This window comes from Xiphias gladius, chromosome 2 (assembly GCF_016859285.1).
Source record: "Xiphias gladius isolate SHS-SW01 ecotype Sanya breed wild chromosome 2, ASM1685928v1, whole genome shotgun sequence".
Lineage (NCBI taxonomy): Eukaryota > Metazoa > Chordata > Actinopteri > Istiophoriformes > Xiphiidae > Xiphias > Xiphias gladius.
Window position 1 is genome coordinate 9,842,570 of NC_053401.1, and position 25,350 is coordinate 9,867,919.

General features: G+C 42.3%; 1 protein-coding gene across 6 annotated transcripts in view; it reads right to left on the reverse strand.

Moving 5' to 3' along the window:
• Positions 1-25,350, reverse strand: part of cacna1c (calcium channel, voltage-dependent, L type, alpha 1C subunit) — a 197,515-nt gene that overhangs the window by 160,194 nt on the left and 11,971 nt on the right. The window contains exon 1 of one of the 6 annotated variants that reach the window (XM_040147473.1): positions 25,141-25,198. The exons of the other annotated variants lie outside the window; for them this stretch is intronic. Coding sequence (XP_040003407.1) covers positions 25,141-25,198 — 58 coding nt within the window. Of the gene's footprint in view, positions 1-25,140; positions 25,199-25,350 lie in introns of those variants that run through there. 6 annotated transcript variants of the gene reach the window in all.

Below are 25,350 nucleotides of genomic sequence, written 5' to 3' on the forward strand. Positions count from 1 at the left end.
TGTGGCTACAGTCGAGCCATAGTCAACTTTTTTGCCTGAAGGGGCTCTGTTTGTGGACTTCCACTGTGCCAGTGAAGTAGTCTCATGGAAATGAATGCGGATGTTATGTTGTTTGACGTTGTGCTGATACCGGTCCTAACGAGGCCTAGCTCTGACTACAAATCCTGCAATGTGGGGCAAGAAAAGTGTTTGTTTTCTTCCAGGAGTCAAGCATAAAGTATGACTTCCAAATGCATCCAGCTGTTCTGCTGCCCAGGTATGACTGTAAATGTGTTCTTTGACAACCATCCAAACATAACTTGCTGGCACATTTGTTAATATTTTGTACTTTAGCCCTTCCTGCATCTTGGCACTGAAGAAACAGGGAGATTGAATTGTTTTTTTTTCTCTCGGTGACCAGGTTCTGCTGCCCGATAGACCTTTTTCAAGGGTACCAGAGAGAAACTGGCAACTTTCCCTGCATGCTTTCACCTGCTTTGCACACGCACCATACCATACTATCATCTCATAAAGTGACTCTCCAGTCTTGTCACTTATTCTGTTTTTCAGCTACCTGTCTGATATCACCCCTTCTGTCCATCTTTTTTCTTACTGACTGACATTTTCTCTCTATGTGTTCCCTTTTTTAAAGCTCTCTCTCTCTCTCTCTCTCTCTCTCTCTCTCTCTCTCTCTCTCTCTCTCTCTCTCTCTGTCTCTGTCTCTGCCTCTCTCTGTCTGATTCAGTGCAACATATGCTGCCAATTCCCTCACACACAGAGACTAATTACGGGAGGAGGAGAAAGGAGGAAGAAACAAAAGAGAGAGCCAGTCTGGGTGAGAGAGAGGGGGCAGAGATTGGGGGGGGGGGGGGGGGGCAAGGGGTCCTTAAGGTGAATTATTCATTTTACGCTGACACCTGAACGCAATCTATGTCTCTGTGAGAGGAGAGAGAGAGTGTAGATTGTGTGAGTCAGACCTGCCTAAGAGGATATTAACACCTGTGTGTGTTCGTTTCTGTGTGTGTGTGTCTTGCAGTGTATTGCCCCCCAAGCCGATCATGTGCTGCCTTCATACGGACACTGTCTAAAGTGTAACCTGTGGCTATCACTCGCACACACGCACACACACATGCGTGCGCGCGCGCACAGTCAGAGAGTCAGTAATAAGCTAGATCAGCTCAGTACAGAGTAGATCTTACTCACGCTGAGCCACAGCCGTAAGCAGAGCTAGCATTAACAAGCAGGGAATGAACACACACACACACACACACACACACACACACACAGACACATATTGCACATGGATACACAAAGAACTCATGTACACGTGATAAATACACACAGACAGCATTCATGTTCTCACACACTACATATACACATGCCATCTTTCCATTAGCTGTTATTGAATTAATAACTGCCATCATCCTCTTTGCCTGTAATACAGTCTAATCTGCTTTCTCCACTCTGGCTCTCACACTCTAAAGACAACTCCAACTGTTGACTGGATAACCGATATTCATCAGCATCAGGCCCGCTGCCAGCTGAATTATCAAACACACACATCCAAAAGGTTCGGTGCTGCTGAGCAAAAGGAAAAAAGAAAGAAAAAATCAATCCTGGTGAGGCGATAAAACTGTTGGACTTCATTTGAGGCGTTTAACTGGCGCTCCCGTCCAAAGCAAATTACAGTGATTAAGCAGGGTGTCAGTGTCTTGCTCAAGGACACTTTAGCATGTCGATGAGAAAGTGTTGATGGACACATTAGCTGATGCTGGGATTGAAGTGGTCTGGGTGTACAGGATAGACCCACCAGGTTGCCATGCTGCAAATCTCCCGATTAAGTCATGCGATGCAGCTTTTATTTTAGCAACGAGTCAATATGTTATTCAGATACTGATAACAGCCTGATTATATGTGACCAAAGGGAGAGGAGAGGAGAGGAGAGGAGAGGAGGGGAGAGGAGAGGAGTGGAGGGGACAGGACAGGAAAGGAAAGGAAAGGAGAATTTAGTCACATTATTTGGCTACAAACTAAAACCTTTCAAAACACACACACACACACACACACACACACACACACACACACACACACACACACACACACACACACACACACACACACACACACACATACTGGACACAGATTCAATGCAGTGTCTTGCTGAGAGGCTGAAAAAAGACGAGAAGCTGTTTGATGTCTCTGTTTGTCTTTTGGCTTCTTTATATGCGTTCCACTTTCCCTGGCACTGAGCTTGACTTCCTACTGAAATTAACCAGGCAGCCCAAAAATAATCCACTCCTAGAAGGAGAGCGAGAGAGAGAGAGAGATGGGAAAGAGGGAGAAGTGAGAGAAATCAGGTTGGTAAAAGAGAAGAATGAGGAGAAGAATGGGAATGAGTGAAGCAAAAGATGACATGGATAAAGAGGAAAAGAAGAAAGGAAAAAAGAAAAGAGATGGAGAGAAAGAAGTAGAGCAAAGAAAAAACAAAGATGCGCAGCGGTGACAGACTCTGCCCTGTGTGTCAGTTTATTAGCATTCCTGTTTCCAGTTGCTGCAGCTTTTAATAGACTGTCAGCTGATACATCTGTACTAATGCATAGCCAGAAGACAAGATGCAGTCAATATTAATTCCAAATTAGGTATTCTGGCTTTTACAGATAGTCTATAATTGTGCGTTATGTGGTTAAAATGAGGATTAGCTCGTCCAAGTCTGAAGCCATGGTACTCTACTAGAAAACGGTGGATTGCCACCTTCTAGTTGGTGCCACAAGTCGAGGATATCCTATTGTCATGAGTTTTGCGTTGCGACTAAAAGTGGATACAAGCAGCTGAAATTTGTTTCCTTCTCGGGGTGTCTGAGCTCACCCTTGGGGACAGGGTGAAGACATCAGACATCCAGGAGAGGCTTGGATTGGAATATCTGCTCTTTTATCTTTCCAGCTGTGGGGGTTCAGATATTTGCCTGGTGCTTCTGCTATCCAGAATCAGATCAAATGAGCACACTGGGATGACTGATTATTCTGCTGGTTCAATTATTGCATAAAAAGTGCAATTAGAGCCTGCACTCTGAATATGGAGCACTGAATATTCTCAGGGGGACATGGAGACACTTACCCAACAAATATGACTTAAAGAAATCACAAGGAAATGACTGAAAACACATGAACATCTATCAAGAATGGACATGTATCCAAAAAAAATGGATTACATACACCAGTTGTGATAAGATTACTGGTGGAATTCCTAAAATAATACCATGCTATTGAATAAGCGCCAGCAAACAGCCCGCTCAAATGAAGGCTTTTGTCTGGACACTCTAAAACTAAAGTGAAACCAGAGAATGCACACCCTCACACACACCTTTTTCAGGTGAGCGACACCCTCACACACACACCTTTTTCAGGTGAGCGACGCAGAGCTGAATGTCACCTTGAGGAACGAGCCAGATGTAGTGATTTGTGATGCATGGCTAGGTCCGACTGCATGACCACTTTCTATGCAGCACACACACACACACACACACACACACACATATATATATATATATATACACACACACACACACACGCACGCACACACACACACACACACAAACACCACGAGTCAGCGTAATGCATGTAACTACCAACATTTTCATGCATATATGCATTATATAAACCTGTATGTAAGTACACAGAGCCACATGTACAAAAAGCTGATGTACACACCCTCATACACATAAGCATGGTAAGCTTATGCTCTTGAACACATCCACACACACACACACACACACACACACTGTTCAGTGACAATCGAACAGAATTTTCTCATAATTAATGGATTAATGAAGGAGTAATGAATGTGGAGAGGCTCCACACGGTGCTGATTAACACAGATGATGGAGGAGCAAGGGGAAAACTCTGCATCTGTCCTTCGTTAATACTATAGTGGTAGCCAAGGGAGAAGCCTCCATGTGTGATTCCTGCAGTGTAGCTGAGCGAGTGACTGTGGGATTGAGTATATGTGTGTCTATATGTGGGGTACCAAAAATGGTAACGTTGTCACACAGAAAGAGAAAGTAAGCGTCTTCTGGCTTCTGCTTCCTTTTAATCAAGTGACACTGCGTGTGCATGCGTGTGTGTTTGTGTGTTTGTGTGTGTAATCATGGTGACTTTCTCTTCCCAATTAGGCCTTTAATCCATCAGCAGGCTGTTGCTATGGTGTTTCTCTCTCCACCCAATCAAAGCCGGGCGAGGGAGCACGCTCAGAAAGGAGAATCACATAACAAGTCCAACTCTAGCCTTTGATACCATGGACAAAATGACGGAAGTGGCGCTTAAAAAATAACAACTGACCACTAATTATGAATAAGAATGAAAGTAAATACAATTGTACACACTTTGTTCAGTCCTTATACACAGGCTTCCAAATACACTGCAACCACACATATGTACAAAATACAAATGTACTGAATTGAATATTTTTAATATGTGCAGACGGTTAATTACATTGTGTGTATTATTTTGTTGGAGTGCTTCAAATTCCCAAAACCTATTTTACATTCCGACCACAAACTAAAAAATTAATCAAACTGAAATAAATGGACTTAACTGAATTGGAATAAATTCACATTTTATTAAAAAAAATGAACCATCTTTTTAAAATGTTGACTGTTTTGTTTTAGTTGTTTGTGCATCTTTGACTTAAAGAAGCACTTTCTGATCGTTTTCATTACCTCCGCCAAGGAGGTTATGTGCTGCCCCCGATTCTGTTTGTCGGTGTGTTAGTTTGTTTGCCTGTCAGCAGGATTATGCAAAAAGTACTGAACCGAATCGGAGGGATGCCGCATGGCCCAGGGAAAAACCCTTTCAATTTTGAGGCAGATACAGTTAAAGGCGAGAATCCAGGACTTTTTTTTTTTTTATCACTCTCCTTAACATTGCGGGGTTTTTAGACATTTTTGTCAATATTTGGACTCGGTGGAGGTATTCACTCTACTGAGTGCCATTCCAGTTTTTACATTTATTTAAGCTGGGCAGGTCAGTTAGGAGAAAATTCTAATTTACTGTGACTACACTGCTAGCACAGCTGCTCACAGGAGGGAACAGCACGACTGGGGAAAACTGCATGTGAGTGTGTGATTGTGTGTATGCCTGGGGATTAAAAGACAGCGGACACTAAGTGGTGGGACCAGTGTTCACCAGATGTCTGACTGTTTCTTTCCGTCTGTTTATTTTTGATACAACAGAGGCTTCTAAAACCAAATCAAAGTCCTAAACACAAAACTGACTTCAGTGATGAATACTAACCACAGGTGAAATGTCAAAAAGAGGCTGAAATGTTTCTTCATTTGATAAATTCAAACGTTTAACATGTCACCGGGCTGTGTGTGTATGTGTGTGTTGATGTCAGTGGAAATTTTCCCCACAATACCAGAGCTGTATCTGCTAAAGTCAGTGTGAAAAGACAGGAAAAAAAAAACTATCAACACACTGTGATGTCATCTGGTGTTATCTGGCTGTTGCGGAGACGATTCAAGATGTACTCCATGTCCATATTCATTTACACATAGCACACAAGCTTCACTCTAAAGTCACAGTGGTATAAACACGACATCCATTACACACAATTTCCTGTCAATCTGTGTTGCATGAAGAAGCTCGGAAATCAGTGTCAGATGTTACATGATGACAGGTTTTGATTATTTTATTCTAAGCAGGTTAGACATGATGAAATATCTGCTTTTTTCATCATATGGTAAACATTCAGAAATTCTGTTTTTGTGTCCACTTCCATAAAATGTTTCATGAGGCTGCTTTGACCTAAAACTTGCCCAGATGTGGACACATGTAGACACAGTTTATACAAGCTATGCAATAAAAAATACATGGCTCATTGGAGCCCTCGAAATGTGTGGCATATAAACCTTCTCCCGTAAGCTTCCATGCGAGGGAAGGAAATGGAGAACATGACAGTTAGAGGGATGAAGCTCTAGAAGGGAGAGATGAAAGGAGAGTGTCATAAAGAAACAGACAGTCAAAAAGATTCGACAGACACATACAGTGTGTACCAGGTGTCCCGACCTTGTCCATTTGACAGTAAACAGTTTAGATGGAATACAGCTGTCTTTACTGAGGCTGACAGCCACTCCACTGCATGGAGCTGCATAGAATAGCTTGGCCTTTTTCTCACAGCCTGGGCAAAAAGTTACATTACAGTGTTGCAAATCAATAATGGAAAGTTTCACTTAAAGCCAAGACAGCCAACTGTGAACACGAAATGAGTACAAACAAGGCTCAACAAGAAGGAAACATAGGACAAAATACTTTTTCCCCAAATGGGGAAGAGTTATTTGGAAACTCCAAAGAGTTATTTGGAAAAGAACAATTATACGCAACCAAAACAACTTTGTTTGGCCTTTCACCGGTCTACCATCAGCTCACTGTGGTGCTGGAACGCAGCAACGTATCGTCCCTCATGATGATTACTATGGTGCAGCTTGGCTTAGAAACTACAGAAGGCAGCAGAGCGTCGGTGCAAAAGAATAGAGCAGAGCTGCCTGTCTCCCTCTCTCTGTCTGCCTTACTTTCATAAGTGGATTTATCATTTCCAGGTCCTGACCTGTCCTCCCCTACAGGACAGCCCTGCCTTGACTCAGCCCTGCAAATTACTGCTGACCCTGACCATAAAAAGTCTTTTTCAAAATCGCCTGTGATATTATAGTATAGCTCCGCGGCTGCTAAAGCAGATTTTGACTCTGACCTCTGCTTACAGATATTTTCATCCTTGATGTTGAACCAAAACATGATCCAAATGTCGGCAATTACATGGCGTATTAGGTCTGAAATTTTCACTTCATCAGACATTAATTCATCTGAAGAAGGAGAATGTTGACTCTGTCGTGGGAAGCCTGAAGTGTTTGTTTTCATTTGTTTCTCTTTGGACTCATTCACCTGCCTCCAGTGCACTAAATGAATACTGCTTTAGCTGTCTGGGCATTTCACAACTCCCGATCACATCTATTTAAGCCTTACAGCAGTGACATTTTTAAGTTCCTCTATTCTTGAATGCCCAAACGTGTGATAATCCATTTCACACATCTTGCCACCTACCTACCCTCCTTTCCACCTTGATTTTCTCCCTCCTCCTGTCCTTCATTCTTTCCTTTTTCCCATGGCCTTTCGCTGACCTCAATTTCTTCATCTTGCCACTTTGACCACCGCTGTGGTGTCCATGTTTCTTTCCTACACTGGCCAATGCACTGTCATGTTCCAATAAATGCTTTGAATGTGTGTCACTGAGTGTGTTTGCGTGAGCTTGTGTGTCACGGGCAGTTATAGGAAGCTTGGGTGATTAACTCTGATAGCCACCAGATGCCTGACTTAGAGGTACAGTCACACAAACTTTGCAAATACACACACAAACTTTAACGCAGAAGACGGACAGAGAAAGACAGCAGGGCAGCACAAAGGCACAGTGAGAGACAGCAACTGAATGAAAGCTAAAGACACATAATGTGACACATAAAGAAGACACTGTCTTTGTTCTTAAAAAAAGAGACATGCTGTGTTTTCCTCCTGAGCTTGATTTCTGGAGAACAAACAACACATGAGTGAGGGCAGATGACTGTCATGTTTCTCCATAGTGGCTGTGATGTGACCTCAGATCAAAGCTTTGATTGGCCAGATGCCGCAGATGTTGTTTCCACTGTGGTATTTGTGCGAGAGAGTGTGTCTGTGAGAGAGAGAGCTGGGAGAGAGAGGGAATGAAAGCGATTATAATGCTGACATTCATTTACCTTAACAGAGTGGACTGATTATATGGCTGTATTTTAAATATACGCATCTGTGAGTGCTTGCACGTGTGTGTGTGTGTGTGTGTGTGGATGTGTGTGTTCATTGGAAGCCCTCTATCAGTCAGGCCTATCAGATTGGGCAGTCAACAAGTGGCTGGTTCAGACTGTGAGACTGGCTGATGTTGCCTGCCTGACCTGCCAAACACCAATACCCTGTCCTCGTTTGTCACAACAACCAGACAAATCACACAGAAAACGGCTATATATATTCCTCTTTTGTAGTTATATCTTTGAGTTATATTTAGCAGGGAAAAAATATGATGACAGATATAATCTGGAAAAATGTAGACTATATTTAAGCAATGGTGCAATATTTTCATCTCAAGAAATAGATTAATATTCACAATAATGGCTAATAGTTGGATGTCATTGTATCACTGGCTGAATGCTGGAATGCACATCCATCAAATTTAGCCAACTATAGTCTAAATCTGGAGCCATTTAAATAATTTAAGGCAGTGTTTAAAACATGGGTCAGGGCCTCAAGTGCTTGTTTCTGGCAGGTCCTCCATATGTCAAAAATACTTTTAAATTAGCTCTGACCAGCAGCTTGAGTAAGTCACTCTTCTCAAGTGTTGGTTCCAAAAAGTTTCCGAACCTTTAATGCATAAGTTGAGTCCATCCGCTGCTGCACCTCTCCGATTTTAACTGATAGAGAAAAGGTTTGCAACACCAGGCTAGCATTTTCTTATGCAAGCCTTTCAAAGTGTAACAGATTGTGTACTGGTTATCATGAAAATTAAAATTTGTCTAAACTTCTCTTCTTCTTTATGACTGTGTGGCTGTGTCAGCCTGCTGTTGGCAAATATTACTGTAAGTCGGCTACATGCTCGCTGACCAGCAGTGAACAGGACTTCCTTTCATGGCCCGGTCAAAGCAACACACTAGTTGCAGCTTATCACAAATTATGTGCTTGTTTTAATGAGTCTGACTCCTACAGTAAACATCTACCATATTTAGGCATACTCAATTTCAGATCCCATTGTGAGGATTATTCAAAGACCATTTCCCCAGTGATCTAACATTTTAGAAACGTATAACTGTTTTTTTCTGTTTCAGATCCCAACCTACCTTAGCAAAATACCTAGAGAAACATTCTACCAAGTTCTTCAACATCTGTGTTCTAATCAGCCCTACTGCGCTGTGGCATAAGTTCCTGCATCATTAACACACGGCAACCTGCTGTCACCTCGAGCTGTTAGCACTGGCAATAATTAGCATTAGCATAAGTTAAATGTCACGCAATTAGCATTTTATTACACTGCTGAAACACCGGGCTTTACAACTTTCCCAAAAACACTAAAGAAAGATGACTCAAGGGAATGCTACGATGTGCAAGACAAGAGTCACATGATTGAAAGAGGCAGTTAAAGGCATCAGTTAACCTCTTTTCAGTCGCTTTGCTAGTGGGCTACATGTACTGTTTTGTAATCAGTGGGGAAGTGTCAACTGTCTTAGAAAGTCAATCACAATAAAAGGACAAATGGGGCAAGGCTTGTTCTACACACTGCTTCGTGCTGTGCTCTGTTCTTTTTAATTATACCTTTGTTCGGTGCTCTGAATGCCATGAATGTAATCATATTTTTCATACCAAGAAGTAGGTACCACTCAAATTAAAAAAAAACAGAAAAACAATCATGACGAAAGGAACTAGAATTGCACTCAGTAGAGAGCAGACCTCCGCCCAGGTGGAAAATGCCCTATCTAGCAATGTTAAAGAAAGTGATAAAAAAAAATTCCTGGATTAACCAGGCCCGCAGCAAAATTTTATGGTTGCTTCCCTGGTCCATGCCCCATCCCTCCACCAAGTTTTGTGAAAATCTGTTCAGTACTTTTTGCGTAATCCTGCTGACAAGCAACAAACAAACAAACAAACAAACCAATAGACACGTGTGATTACATAACCTCCTTGGCGGAGGTAACAAACAATGTTGCTTCATTTCTATATTTTATCATTCCATTATCAGGGGATTTACATTCAAATTCTTTAAGGGGTTGTGGTCAGGGGCCAGCAAATGACTTCCACCAACTCTGTTTGTCTCACTACTACTTATTCAAACACAATGCAGTTGTAGCAGTTAGCAAAAGAAATCGAATGTCATGTACTTTGTGGGTTACATGATCCTTGTTTTCAACATTGTACCAATCCTCAGTCTTCCAACAGAAGACATGAAGCACCTTTTCAGATGTATTTTCGTGCATTACATGCATGACGTCTTGGCATCCCTCAAACAAGATACACAAATATCTGTCAGTGTGTATATAAGAGAGATACTGTACGCTTGTGTGCTGGTACATTTACATGTGCCTGTGTGTGTGCAAGGTAACAAGAGGGCTGAGGAGTGTGACATGATTCGCTTTGTCAGTCTTAATATCCCAACCCTGGTAATTGGCATAGAATATTGATAGAGGGGAAAATGGCCCCAAGCAGATTTCTGCTTCATTAGTGAAGACTAGGGGGACGGAAACAGGAGAGTTGCTAGCTGTTGGAGGAGGAGTGAGGAGGAGTGGCAACAGGATGGAAGAGTGGAAAGGGATTTTAAAAAAAAAAGGGCGGGGGGTAGTAAATGGAGAAAAGGGGAAAGAAGTAAATTCAAGAAGATTGCCGCTAACTAATGAGGAGCAGACAGAAACAGACAGGATAAAAGGTTATCAGAAAGATAAGGAATGGATAAAGGTTGGAGAAAATTGTTTTAAAGCGGATGTGGGTTTCTAACAGCTTTCAGAAACCAAAGGATATTAAATCACTCAGTACATGAGCGGCCATAAAACAGTTCCAGTAACAAATAGAAAAGCAGTTATGTCATTGTTTCCTGACATGGTACCAATTCATTATCTTTGACTGCATGAGGTGACCCTTTAACGGTCTGTGCTGTATTCTGACCTTCACTGCTGCTAGAAACAAAAACTATCAGGGCATAACACCAATTCGAAAGTGACTCCCAGAAAAAAATCTTTCTCCTCCTCTCTCTTCCCCATCTTTTTCATCTCATCTATCTCTCTCCCGCATCCCCTTTCCTTCCCTCTTTCCCCCCCCTCATTCTGTCCAAGTAGGAGCATAGTGTTTGTTTAATGTGCTATCTCCATGGTAACCAGTCTGCCACACTGAGGTAATGTCATTAATCATCAACTTTTATCACACTGCAACCGAGACGCATGCACGCAGAAGACCAACTATGAGATTTTACACTGTCCACTGCTGTGAACTATGAAGGAAACAGCGCTCGTAAACAGGCTGAGGTCTGTAAACAGGCTGAGGTGTGTGTTTAACAAATTAACATTAAGGTAAGTCTGCCTTTTCACATGCAAAACAGAAACATACATGAATATTTAAAGTCTAATATCTTACACATGCTCTCCTTATTCCTCTTCTTCATCCTGCCATCCCCTCCTTTTATATGTCTATCTCTCTCTCTATATGAGCATGTTGAATCGCTTTCGGTTGACATGACAACAGACAGGCGATGTTGCGCCCCCTGTTCTGATGACATCACTACAGGCGCCAAGCCACTCCCCAAAAAAAAATATCGTCCCCCCTCTCCCTCATGCTCTCTATCCCTCTCTCTCTCTCTCTCTCTCTCTCTCTCTCGCTCTTTATTGATCTGGAATACAAATCACAGATGTGAAGAGGAGGTAAAGGGTGGGGAGCTGGGGTAAAGGTCAGAGAGGGGGAGATGAAAAAAGAGGAGAAGAAGAGAGGAGAGGCATACAGAGGAGGAGAGAGTGAAAGAGGAATAGCCACAGTTACGTTTGAACTACTGCCACACCCACTATCTCCCTTTCGTTAGCTGAAGCTGAACTTGCACGTAGAGCTAAATGGTAAAATTAGCATACTGCCATGCTCACCATGACAATGCTAACATGCTTTACCAGGTAACATTTACCAGGTTCTCACTTGGTTTAGTGTGTTAGCATGCTAACATCTGCTAATTAAATCGAAACAAAAAAACAGCTTAGGGTGATGGGAATGCCATCAGCTGCGTGCAGGTATGCTGCTGTATACCAAAGTATTGGGCAAATTAAAAATTTGACCTGATAATGGCGCTAGAAAAAAAACATAAAGGATCACCAAAGTCAGACAAATATATTCCCTGGGGAACTTGTCAGGATATTTCATTCAAAACCACAGAGTTAACCTCATGGTGGCATTAGAGAAAAAGTCAGAGGATCCATTCAGTAGTTCTTGAGATATTTCCGTCTGGACCAAAGTGGTAGACCAACCATCCATACAGCCACAAACACACACACTAAAGTGGACTGCACTTATATAGCAACTTTTTTAGTCTCATCGACCCCGCAAAGCGCTTTACCTTCACCCATTCACACACATATTCATTCATCTCTTTCATACACACACTCACACACACTGACAGGACAGCCATCAGGGGCAATTTGGGGTTCAGTTTCTTGAAGCTACCCTAAATAGTTAAACCAGCCATTTGAAAGTCTCTCCTCTTTCTAGAGCTGGTTATAGACACAGCTCTGGAGATGGAAACACACACACACACACACACACACACACACACACACACACACACACACACACACACACACACACACACACACATACTGTGGAAGGAGTCCCGTAACAAGCCTGTTTTAGACATTATGACTCCAGAGTGTGAAAGTGAGTCTGGTCTTCTGGGAAGTGGACTGCTCCATACAGACATACACACTCTCCCTCGCACACCACACACGCACGTACACACACACACACACATAAAGTGTGGTCCATTGGGAGGTGGTCCGTGGAGCACACACATCAAGACTGGCCTAGATAGATGGGATGGCAGGACACACACAGACTTACACACGTATACACACACACACACACACACACACACACACACACACACACACACACACACACACACACACACACACACACACACGCACACACACAAGTCTTTTCTGTTTTACACACATAGACAGTCAAGGACACTCTCATGGCCTACATAGTTGGGTCATTTCATACCGAGTCACCTTACCCTTGTCTTAATAAGAAAAAAGACATGGAGAGAATTAGAAGGAAAGAAAATAGGAAACAATCACACAAAAGGCAAATTTCGAGGGAGAGAGAGTTGGAGATAGAAAGGTAGAAAGCCAAAGAACAGAAAGAGAAGAAGGATGAAACCACAAAATTGAAAGGAAGGGCCATCAGAGTGTAAAAAAAGAAGAAAGGAGAGAGGGATGTGACAGGATTTATCGAAGCTCTCCCTGTAACCTTAGTTTCATCCTCTCGAATCCAGCCCTGGTCAGCATGGTAACCACTGATGAGAAGAACAGAACAAAATGCAACAGAAATGCAGACAGACTGGACGTAAAGCCAGAAATATGGAAACAGAACAGAACTAAACAGAACATCCAAGGTCAGAAACATAAATGTAAATTCCTACGTATGCAATAAACCAACTGTTTTTGTTTTCAAAGCTACATACTTGGCTATTGCTTGTTGCCATGGATACTAGTCAACGCAGTAATCAATACAGGTCACATCCCTCTGTGACATTTATTTTTGTTGTCTGCACTGGAAAGCCAGAAGCCAGAAGCAACAGAGGCTATAAGGGGGCCCTCCGTCGATTTACTTGATCAGAAGATCAGTTTAGTTGTCACGAGGAAAAATACTCTTCCTAAAGTCTGAGAAAAATAACCCCGATGATATCATCACAGTTATCGGCCTTGAGACTTTAAATTATAAACAAAAAGACTGTGTTACAAACTGGGTTTGAAAAGTGTTGTTTTTTAACAAGTAGGGATGGTCTAACGCTATTGAGTTGAAATATAGGAACTGTAGGATCCAGTGTTTTTTAGGGTTTAACTCATACAGAGGACTAAAAGTCAGGATATTACAGCCTCTGCTGCTTTGATTTGGTACAACTTTTTTTTAAATCTGTCATCTCTCATAACTCCTCCAGCTTTATGAACATGCAATAGTAAATCACTGGAGTGCCGCTTTAAACTTGAGGTTAACTTACATACCCAATGTTCTGTGCATTTAATGGCTTGTCATGAGGTACAGCGACAAACAAGATGAATGGAATGATCCGACATCGAACAAATAAACGCATCATGGAGGCTCCCAGAGTATGATTATCTCCTTCTCCATGTTTCGCATGGAACCGAGGCCCCGCTATAAATGGAAACATCTATTTCTGATCAGTACTGATCAGAATATAACATACCTGCAGCATTTCTAAAGCAGTACAGTATCCCCTGAAATTAAGTCCATACTGGGTGAATCTGCACCTCACAATTTATATCTAATGCCAGTGTCCGGTGCTACGGCAGGTTGTAACATGCCCTACTTGTGGTGCGGCTAAAAATGAGGTTGTGGAGGTTGGGCTAGTGGATGGGAGTGTTGAGGAGTTTTTGTCCCTTCACAGACCTGCATTAATGTTTCTATTTTTATTTAAAGTGATTACGATCGTTCCCTTACATTTACTGAGTGTTTTTGTCGCCTAGTTTGTTTGCCATAACCGCAAACTTTCCCAAATGTCTCACGTACCTTAAGTTCCATATGGAGATATTGCAAAGGGTTTTGCGGACATTCTTGTTTGTTAAGAGAGTTGTTTTAAAAAAAGATGGCATCTTTAGGTCAACTGCAGTTCCTTCTCTTATGCTGAGGTGTTAATTAACCTTTTCCTCTCTTGGTGCATAGTAAGAAAAGTAACAGAAAGTGCTAGCTTCCCCAGGCTACACAGCTGGCTTTTGTTACCTATGATTCTTAGAAGCAAGAAGTGATCTGACAGGCATACAAAAGAAAGTGTCGCCCCCCCAAAGAAAATGCACATCCACACAGACCTAGAGGCGGAAAAACACACACCCACGCAACTTACACAACTTACACACAGAGCCGCATCACTCCACTCTTAGTTTAATCTATCTTGCCTGCGTGCTGTCACACGCAGCAGAGTGTGTGTGTGTGTAGGCCTATGTTGACAGACCACCTTCTCTATAGTGCAGCTATCCATCCATGACAAACCCACCATAGGCCCGACTAACGAGCCTACTGGAACCGGGAACCTGATAAAAACACATGACTGCAGATCCGTTGTGCTTCAAGTGTCACTTCCTGTGGGACAAAATTGCCAAAAAAAAAAAAAAAAAAAAGGAAGAAGCAAGGATCTTTTTTATATCTACAAATACAAGCTGCTAAAGAGACACTCGTTTCACCAGAATTTTCAAGCCCTATTAATGTTATGTACAATTAGTAGCAGCTTGTTGGGAATAAGAGACCTTATTGCATATTTTGAATTTTACAAAAATCTCTCATTCTCAGCACCCAGGCTAAAATATAGACACTCTGCCGTTCAGAAAGTAAAATAATTTATGGTGCTTCAATTAGAAAAAAAAAAAAACACTTGGAGCGACAGGACACCAACTCTTATCGTCCACTTTCAATTAGCTGCTCGACAGGTAAGTCTGGTTAGTTGGTAGGACTCATTTCTTCTTAAAGAGAAAGGTCAGTGTTTAATACAGCAACACATATGTGCGCGCGCAGACACACGCTGCCCTTGTCGTGAAGATGTTGGTAGTGTTTCTGCAGAGAGCCCAAGGCTGACTAACGTTCCTCCCCCTCTGTACCTTAGTACCCTCTGTTTCTTTTTCTCCTCTGAATCCAATTTGCTCTTCCTTCTCCCTCTCTCTTTAGCTCTACCTCCGTACACTCCGAAATTAGCCTCATGAAAAATAAATTGTGATGCCGTATGGGCCGCTGCTGGCGCACATACTGTATGTGATCAGTGTGTGTGTGAGTGAGTAGGATTAGAGCCACTAATGAGGACAGTTGTTTCATCATTCCCGCAGTTCACACAGTTCAGCCCCAAAAGCCGGAACTGGAACAGCTGGAATAAGGGCAAAGCTGCTCTATATAGACACACTTAGGGTAAGACTTCCTGTCAGGAGGGTGTGTGTATGTGAACTGTTGACACTTCATTGCCTGTGTGCCCAAGTGGAAATGAAAGTTTGGGAAGCACTAGTTAAACTTGTCACTGGGTGGCTAGTTTAACTAGTCAGACTATGGTATTCTAAAAAATGAAGCGTAACTTAAATAACCATAACAGTGATTCTGCATGTTTTAGCCCATTTAATAGAAATCACTTACACTTCACACTGCAGTAAAGGCTGTGAAAACCCATTTCCTCAATAAGCTTCTTACTATGAGCAATGGGGTTCTACATAAACACACCATGTTTTGCCAAAAAGTGGAGCAGTTTATGTTATTTCAGAACGTTGAAGTGGACAATACAAATCTATAGCATTTTCAAGAGTAGACTCCTCGGTTGAAAAACTATTAAGCGATCAGTCCTCTGTTATTTTAAGGTGTTGGCAGTATCAGGTGTCAAACATGTTGCTGGTTTCAATAGAGTCAAAGTGCTTCTTCGGAGAGGCGACACCTGAGTGATGAACGGATGACACATTTTGACAAATCAGCATGTGTCCACACCAAAATGATGTGTCTCAGGTGCAAAATGGACTCACAACTTTGCTGCAGGTTTAAAACACCTCCGTCATCTGTCTTGCCTGTTGCCTCCCGCTGTCTCTCTACTGTAATTACTCAGACTCAGACAGTTAAGATTCTCTTCTATTAAGATTCGGTTTTGCATAACTGATGTGAAACAAGTATTAGGATGCCAAACTTTCTGTGTAGATACAGCATACGCAACCATCTCTCTTAATGTGAAACATAGGTATGACACATTTTCCCTTTTCCTGCCTCTCACGTTCTGTCTTTCACACACTATCGCACACCATCCTGCAGAAATCAAAACCCATGCAAGGCTTCAGCCTGCTATGGATCATTATCCCCACATACTCACACACACACACACACACACACACACACACACACACACACACACACAAACACACACATATTTCAAGACTGCAGGCCTCTGTACTATGCAGGACAAGCTAAGAAAATTGGGATAAAAATTGGGAAGTCTTTTATCACTGTCTCAAAGGTGATCACCCTCCTGGATTGTGGTCATTGATTCAGTATGCACTTCATTATTACACTATTATAATGAAGTGCTGACAGCATATTCATAATTGACTGCACTAATTTAGCAGAGTTGATTATCAGAATGCTCCAAAAGTAACACTGCACGTGTTTTTTTTGTTTTTTTTGTCAAAATCAGATTTGAGTAGCAGCTTTTGATACTGAGTGCTGAATACATGAAAATTACAACAAATTGCACCTCAGCCTCATGACCTCAAGACAAAACTATCATTGCTTACACACAATCTGGATGTGTTCAAAATTGTGACCCCAACCTAGTTTGGTAGCAAAGAGTCACAAAACCTGAACAAAGGACATAGAAAAAAAACCATGGTTACCATTTTACAGTAATAAGCTCACATGGTTATGCAGTTCACATGAAAAAAAAAATGAAGTGGATATATATAGGGTTATAAAACCTAGATTTGCTTATTTTACTAGTATTTTATTATAACACATATTCCTAACTACAATATTGCCTGGACAATTTTAGGATTAAACTATGCCTGCAAACAGTGTAGTCTAGCAGTTTATTATATGGTTAACTACATAGGACATATTAACTTTAGCTCTTACAGTGCTTACAGAACGCCAGACAAGTCAGTGTGTGGAGTTGTGGATTGTCCACTTAGTGTTTTGCAGGGCGTTGAGTGTTGAGCTTACAGTCTGAATTCTCTGTTGGGACAATAAATGGTGTTTTGTACCTATGCTTTGCTGTGGTTAGACCTGTGCAAATGCTACAGACTGTTACAGTAAATCCACGCAGATGGACTGATTAATTCATAGAGGAAAGGAAATGTGGTCCCACTGAATGATAGACCTTTAAATGAACTAGTGCTGAATGATGAGCTGAGAGATTTGGGGGGGGGGGGCAAAAGACAGACTAAAAAGTAAATTATCCTCGGAGGGAGATCGGTGAAGACACTTGTGAAACGGCGAGAGAAAGAAGGGAAGAGAGGGCGGACAAGATAGAGGGGAAAATGCAACGCCGGGCATGAATAACATAGACTGCCTTTCGACTCTCGCCTCTCTTCATCCCTCAGCCTCTCATTTAACTTGGGAAACAAACAAACACACGCACAGACACCCATGAACACAGATGTACATTTGTTTTCTCGGTGCATGGAAACAGTAGCCTTATTTTAATATTGCAGTGTACACTGTACAGCCTCTAATCACTCTTGGAGCTCTCCTTAGGGAGGCCACAAGGTTCACATGTAACATGTAAACAGCACGTGAGACTGAAATATTTAATAAGTTTCTATAAATCCAAGAGATGCAAGGATGTAGGTTTGGTTTTATGGTTCCTCCTGGAAAAATAGAAAAAGAAAAGAAACAAACTACCTAACTTTATGGATGTATTATAGTATATAGTCTATATTCGCACTATATATTATACATTAAAATTTGTAAACATGCTTAATGCTGCATGTATGTACATTTTTTTTATCCAACAATTAAAACATTATGACATTCCCATGAAACTGGTTATCAGGCTTCCCAAAATAATCTAATCTTTTCTTTTTCTTCTATTTGTTGCACAACTTGTTTGGAGTATTGCACATAAACATATGTTATTTGAAAAATATATAGAATGTCATAACTGATGTTTTGGTTTTGGTTTTCCTATGTGTTACTAGATGATGTCTTGTGGTATTTTTCATATTTGATATATAGGTTTGTCTTGTAATCCTATATGGGATGGGCCAAATGTCTGGCATGACATGGAAATAAAAAATAACTAACGGATTAACTAACTTTGGTTATACTAGAAAAGATTAAACTCCTGATTCATTTCCTGAAACACATGTAGGTTGGTAGAATCCTTCTAACAGCCCTGAGTGGTGTGTGCAGGTTTTCCGTTCAGGTTGCATGCTGCTCCAACGAGCTCCACCAGTCGTATGGTTCAGGCTGCCTGATCTTAGCCTGGGAGGCTAAACCCAAGGCTAAAAAAAGGCAAACAAATCCCACTCACCGATGAACATAAAGCTTGCTGGCCTGAGCTCATGGTAATAATTTAAGTTGGCCAAATATTGTCAGATGTTATCTGATTTACGGTGGCCGCACAGTGAGAAGATTTTAGTGAGTTACTTTTACTAACCTCCATTCTATTTTTGAGCAATGAGGATTTTAACTTGAATATTAATGTGATACTCAAAGAGCTACCTATAATTTAAGGGACAATCAGAGACACGGGATATGCAGTCAAAAAGAAGGAGGGGGAGCATGAGGTAGAGATAGTACGAAAGAGAGGGAGTATAACAGAGGTTGCTACAGGTCTCTAGTCATTATTTCCACCGGTGGCTTCAGCCAGATCAATAGAATAGGAGGGTGTGTGTGTGTGTGTGTGTGTGTGTGTGTGTGTGTGTGTGTGTGTCTGTTAGAGGGGTAGGACACTTAAGCACATGTCCAAACTGAACAGATACGAGACACACACGTACCATACACACAGACAGAGGCAGCCAAGCAGGCACAATGCAAATGGGCAGGTTGCGAGTTGCAAGTGCATACTCTCGCACTTTTTCATAAACACACACACACACACACACACACACACACACACACACACACACACACACACACACACACACACGCACAACCATACACACACACACACACACACACACACACACACATACATACAACCAAGCGGTGCTGCCGGTGTTGGCGAATTGTCCCACCAGAAATGAAGACAGAGGTCCAATGGCTCTAAGAGCAGAGGACAGCCTCTGGATAGATTTCCAATACGCAGCCAGAGGCTTAAGCAAGACAGAGCCACGGCTAATCCTCCCTTCTTCTCCTCCTCCTCCTCCTGTGCTCCCTGGCTTCTCTCTCTATCCCTCTGGCCCTCCCTCTGTCTCTGTCGCTCGCTGTCTCTCACTCATTTTATCCCTTTATTCCTCTCTCTTCTTCAGTTCTCTATTTTCTCTCTATTGGCTACCTCGATTTGCTCCATTCTATCCCTCTGTTTCCCTGCCAGCCTGTCTTTTTGCTCTGTCCCTCCTTTTCGTCTCTACTCTTTTATCTCCTTTAATGAAATCTGGCGTTTTGTCCTCTTATTTCTCCTTCGATCTGCCCCTCCTCTCTTTTTATCCATCCATGTGTCTTTACTGTCTCTCAGATGGTGTTTTATGTTAAGAGCAGCTGTTGTTGAGTCATATCCTTAAGTTAAAGCCATGACACACTTTGAGGTGCTGATATAAACTTCTTTAATGCTGATTGGCCTTTAATCGCTCATTACATCCTCCGCTACAGCTGCTATAACCTCAGTGTGACTAATAGGCATCTTTAAACATATACACTATAACTACTGTGTGTCTTTCACAATGAAAAAGGTTAGAGAGATCTGGATTTCATATTTGGTAAATACAGTGTATGTCCCACATTGTCTCTACGATGGAAAGTGACCAAAAAGTAATAAAACCCGCAATAAAGGCCTCGCCAGCAAAGTAGTGTTTTGATTTATCCAGAGAAAGCAGCAGAAGACAGTGGTTAAATGAATTTGAGAGATGGCGTTGAACATTTTGCGTCATTACTTAAGCTTCTCTGCCTCGCCACTGAATTATTGCATTGTCTATAAGCCATGGCAAGTAACAATCCCTGAAAAGAGTCCCGCTGTCCCTATGTCTGTCTGTTTCTTGTTGGATATAAAAAGTCTGTCAGTGTTTGTGTTCACTGCCCAGGATGTCCATCCCTAAAAATGCATATGAATCTAGCAGTGGTTCATTACGTTATTTTACCTCAGGGTTATTATTTCTGAAAAAAGCATTCATTGTAAGCAGGTTTAAAAACCACATCAGCAGACAGAAAATCAATTACAGTGTAAAAAGTAGCTCAGCAGTGTAAAATACACAGAGCTGGGCTACATGATTAACAGAAATGTCTGGGTTTTTTTATTATTTTGAAAGAAAACCTTTCAAGTTGCAGAAAAATACCACCGCGCAATTTGACAAAACTTAACCAATGACCACTTTCTATCCATTTCACCTCGCCACAAACTAACTCCAAATTGATATTGAACAACAACTGGATTGAGTAATGGCAGATAGGTGCTTAATTGCCCAGATTTCCATCTACGTCAGGTATACTGATAGATGGTTTAGCTCACTTAGCTGTTTCTCTGCCCCTGTGGATTTTAATTAAAGCACATTTGAAAGAAATACTTGATTAGTTGTTGCCTTGATTTGAAGACGGCAAAAACAACTTTGCCACCTGCTGTTGATAGGTTACAGAAAAGATATAGAATCAAGTAGATTCTCTTAATTATAATAATTGTCTTTGACTGTCCACCAAAACTAAGTCCACCTTAAAGCATTAGGCTAGCTAATGAATGGAAGATTTTTTTTTATTTGCTTTTGAAAAGTTGCTTTGTAAGCTTAGCCGCACTTCTTTGGTGCCGACAAACCTCTGCTGACACATTACCTGGCACCAGCGCGATTGTGGAAAGCTACACGCAAAGTGAGCACGTCAGTGGTTGTTGCAACACGTCTTTTTAGGTGACTTCATTGGAATCATTGAGCGCATCGAGTCAAGTCATTAGAGTGAGGTGATTTGGCAGGTGGCCAGCACCCCAGGGTAACCATCGGAAACCAATTAATGTCCCTAACAGAGGTATCATGCCTCTGGCACAATGCCCACAGGGAGAATCCTCTCGCTGATTACAATGTTGAAAACCGCTGCGGAAATGAGTGAGTGTATATCTGTGTGTGTGTGTGTGTGTGTGTGTGTGTGTGTGTGTGTGTGTGTGTGTGTGTGTGTGTGTGTGTGTGTGTGTGTGTGTACTTGTACTTCTATCTTTGTGAGGACCAGTTTGAGTTTCAGACTTCGGGAGTGAGGACATTTTGGGAAAGTGAGGACATTTTGGGAAAGTGAGGAGTTTTTTTGGCCGTCCCTTACAACTTCAAAGCGCTGTTTGAGGGTTCAGACTTGGTTTTAGAGTTCAGGTTAGAATAAGGTTTAGGTTAGAATTAGGGTGAGGGTTGGGGTTAGACATTTAGTTGTGGTGGTTGAGGTTAAGATTAAGGGGCTAGGAATGCATTATGTCAGTGCCTGCCTCACAAAGATATAAATACAAGTCTGTGTGTGTGTATTTGTTTGTGTGTTTGTGTGTGAGTATGTGTGTTTCAAAACATGTCTCTGCTCTACATGCAATGGCATAACGTTCCACAGTTGTGTGTTTGTTTCGAAGCCACATCAGTTACACATATACAGTAGGTAAAGACAAATCTACATGTGTCTGTGTGTGGGCTCGTGTTTCTGCTCATGCGCGTGCATTTGAAAGACTGCTCATTTTATAAAAAAATTTTAAAAAATTGTGCAGATGCAGTATAATTGTTTCATTCAGTGAACATGAGCATTGCGTGTAATCATGTGGAATGTCAACTCTGTTTGAATCACAGAGCAGATATAAAGATGGGAACCAAATGACAATGAAGAGAGAATCAAACACCAACGACAAAGCTGGTGTGAGGAATCGGGAACTGCGACATAAGGCCTCAGAATATAATTCTGCTTTTCTGTGCAAGACTTTTTGCCCCTAATTCCCTCAAGGAGAAATTTGTCCTCTCTGTTGGCTCCGTCGACAGCAAGAAGAGAGGTCAGGGGCAGATACAGAGCAGCATCTAACGGGCTGGTAGGGGTTCGTTGTCCTGGCAAAAACGTGCTATTGTGGTTGAGACTTAGACTAAACTGTTGAAACTTTTAGTCAAACGATAATAACTAAACTACACCAGATTGCCCTCATCTTTCATCTGCAGGAAACTCATTAAGTGCCTCCTACAATATATCCCGCTCCCTAATAGCCACTTCACAACTGCCCTTAACGAACGAAATTAAGGAATGATATAGGTCAATTTAAAATGTATAATTCGATGAGGCTGCTATGACTTCGGTCCTTATATACCATGCAATTGGATGCTTTTAAAGTTGGTGATCTTGTATGAATGTCTGCTCTTCCTACCCTTGTACGTTAGCTAAATTCCTGAAACGTAACCTATGAAAATAATGATTTGAGGGAAGCAGGATACAAACGGTGATACCTCAGCGCCAATGTCTGCCTTTGGAACTCTTCAATAGCTGTCACGTAGCTGTCAATAAACCAACGAAAAATGAACTGTCCGTGGTGCTGAAACCACCACCCAAGTAGACTCCAGCCTGAGATAAATTTGCTACAAATCCCACAGTAATCTGGCTTAGACCATTCTTAAATCACAATGATGAAACAGAAGTTCAAAAGCTTATTCAGACGGGATTCTATCATCCTGAAAATGTTCATCAAATGCAGAGGTTGTTTCATTCGGTTCTGCGGATCTGGAGAAGTCCGGTGCATTGTTTCGCTCTGACGGAACACTCAAGTCACTGTAGTCAAGTTTTGCGTGCATCTTACCACTACCGATATACGAATGGGACGAACACTGCGCATCAGCAAGCCTGATCTGATGCTTGGCTGTGCTGTACTATAGCCCTGGGCTGCAAACTCGCACCTAAGCTAAAATGCTTTCGGCGGGAACACCTGAAATCATTAGTTAGACTCCAAAAATGGCATTAAGTACCAATCACCGACAAAGAGGGCAGTAATACGTTGAGAGTGGAACTGATCATCTCATAGGTCCACCTAATCTCGAGGAGAACATTTCAGTTTTGCTGCCAAAAGGTATTTCAAGACACTACTTGTGTCTTCTTGGGTTGTCAGGCACCTTTCCCGATCAGGGTGAGAGTCACTATGGCAGACAGACAGGTGCTACAGTATGTGATTATGGCAGTTTCTATGATGTTAATATCTGTGACTTCTTTGGGGCATCTTGGACGAGAAGGTCCTTTCTGATGATGATAATAGATCAAGGTGACATCATGGCATCATGGTATCAAGGTAACTGTGATTTGTTTTAAAGTCTGTACACACACCTGCCCTCCATGATGGTGTTCAAGCTGCCAGTAAACCACGTTAGCTGGGTGAACGTGATAGCAGCTTGTGCAGGTAACATCCAACCTAGGATTAGTTGCTCCTCGGAACAAACTGTTGGCGAATGTGCCTGGTTGCGACACACACACACACACACACACACACACACACACACACACTTCCATAGATATACACACACATCCACCGCCACCCCTCTCCTCATCCCTTGTTGCTATGGAACCTGTCGCCAAGGCAGAGGTTATGTGGTTGTGATGGAAGTGGTGGACGAAGGCGAGGACGACGACGATGATGAGGTTTATGAGGATGATCATAATGATCGGATGAATAAGCCCCGTGCTGATTTACAAGGTCCGGCTGGCCATAAGCGAATGCATCGCTGGGCTTTGCTCTCTGCAACGTGGGTGGAAGGAGCGACGCGTAATACTGCGCAATGCAAACAGACCCTTTCCTCACCGTAAAACAGACCACAGCCCTGGATTTCGATTCACTCTTTGCGTGTGTTGCTTTTTAAACACTTAAAAAGTCGTCACGTTGGACTCCGGTCGTGTCTTGCGCGAAACGACCCACTGTCCTCCGCTGCCATCCCAAAAATAGCACATCATCAGCCCAATTCTCAGCAGACAAATAAGTCCCGCAGGCCCTCCTGCTGCCACCTGTCATCTCATCTCGCCGCTATTAAGGAGCCCTGCGGACATGAAAACTTGGATTCAAGCGTGACAAATTCGACTATTGATTGTGGAAGAAGTGAGGATCGATGGTGGTGGAGTGCGCGTATCGGTGGGCGCTGCTCAATTTCCTGCACCTTAGACCACTCTGTGTTCATTTCTGACATACAGCCAACAACATATATGTGCAGTTTACTTTATTCCCGAAACGAAAAGCATTTGGGAGACAACCTCTGCCAAATAATTTGTCCACACACGCCCCCCCCTCCCCATTTTGTGCTTGAAATGTGGCTTAAACAATAATGTCGCCCACCTACAACTGCCTGTTGGCTAAACATGAACACTGCCCACCCGCTATGGCACAGTTCTCCGATGGACAGGCCTGTCCAACCCACAAGTGTGGACTGAAGCAAGCAGGGAAAAGGCCTCGTCCCCGTCTGTCCGCGGCTACCTGGAGCCGTGTTGCGTGGTTATGGCACAAGTTCACTTGCAGCACAAGCTGCACACAGAGGGAAAAGTAGAGGAAAGAGGACTGCATCTGTCCATCTGTTGAAAACGAGGAGAGAGCTAACACCCCCGTCTTCCCTCCACCTCCTCCCTCTCTTTCCCCATCCCATCCCCATTTCGAGATCATCATACCTCTCTTACTCCCTCCCTCCCACCTTCCCTCTCTCCCTTCCCTCTCTCATGCACAGTTACAAGATGTTTGCCAGTTCTGAATAAAAAAGACACTACATACCTTGATGGTTCTCAAGGGTGTCCTCCGGGATGTACATGTTTTTGCTTTCATTTACCATAAATGTAGTCCGGCGTTATCCCTATAGGTGAATGGAAGAGAGAGAGAGGAAAAAGCTGGAGAGGAGGAGGGAAAATAACAAGAGGAAAAAAGCCCCCCCCAAAAATAAAGAAATTAAAAAGGGGGAAAAAAAGAAGAAAGAACTGTCTGGCA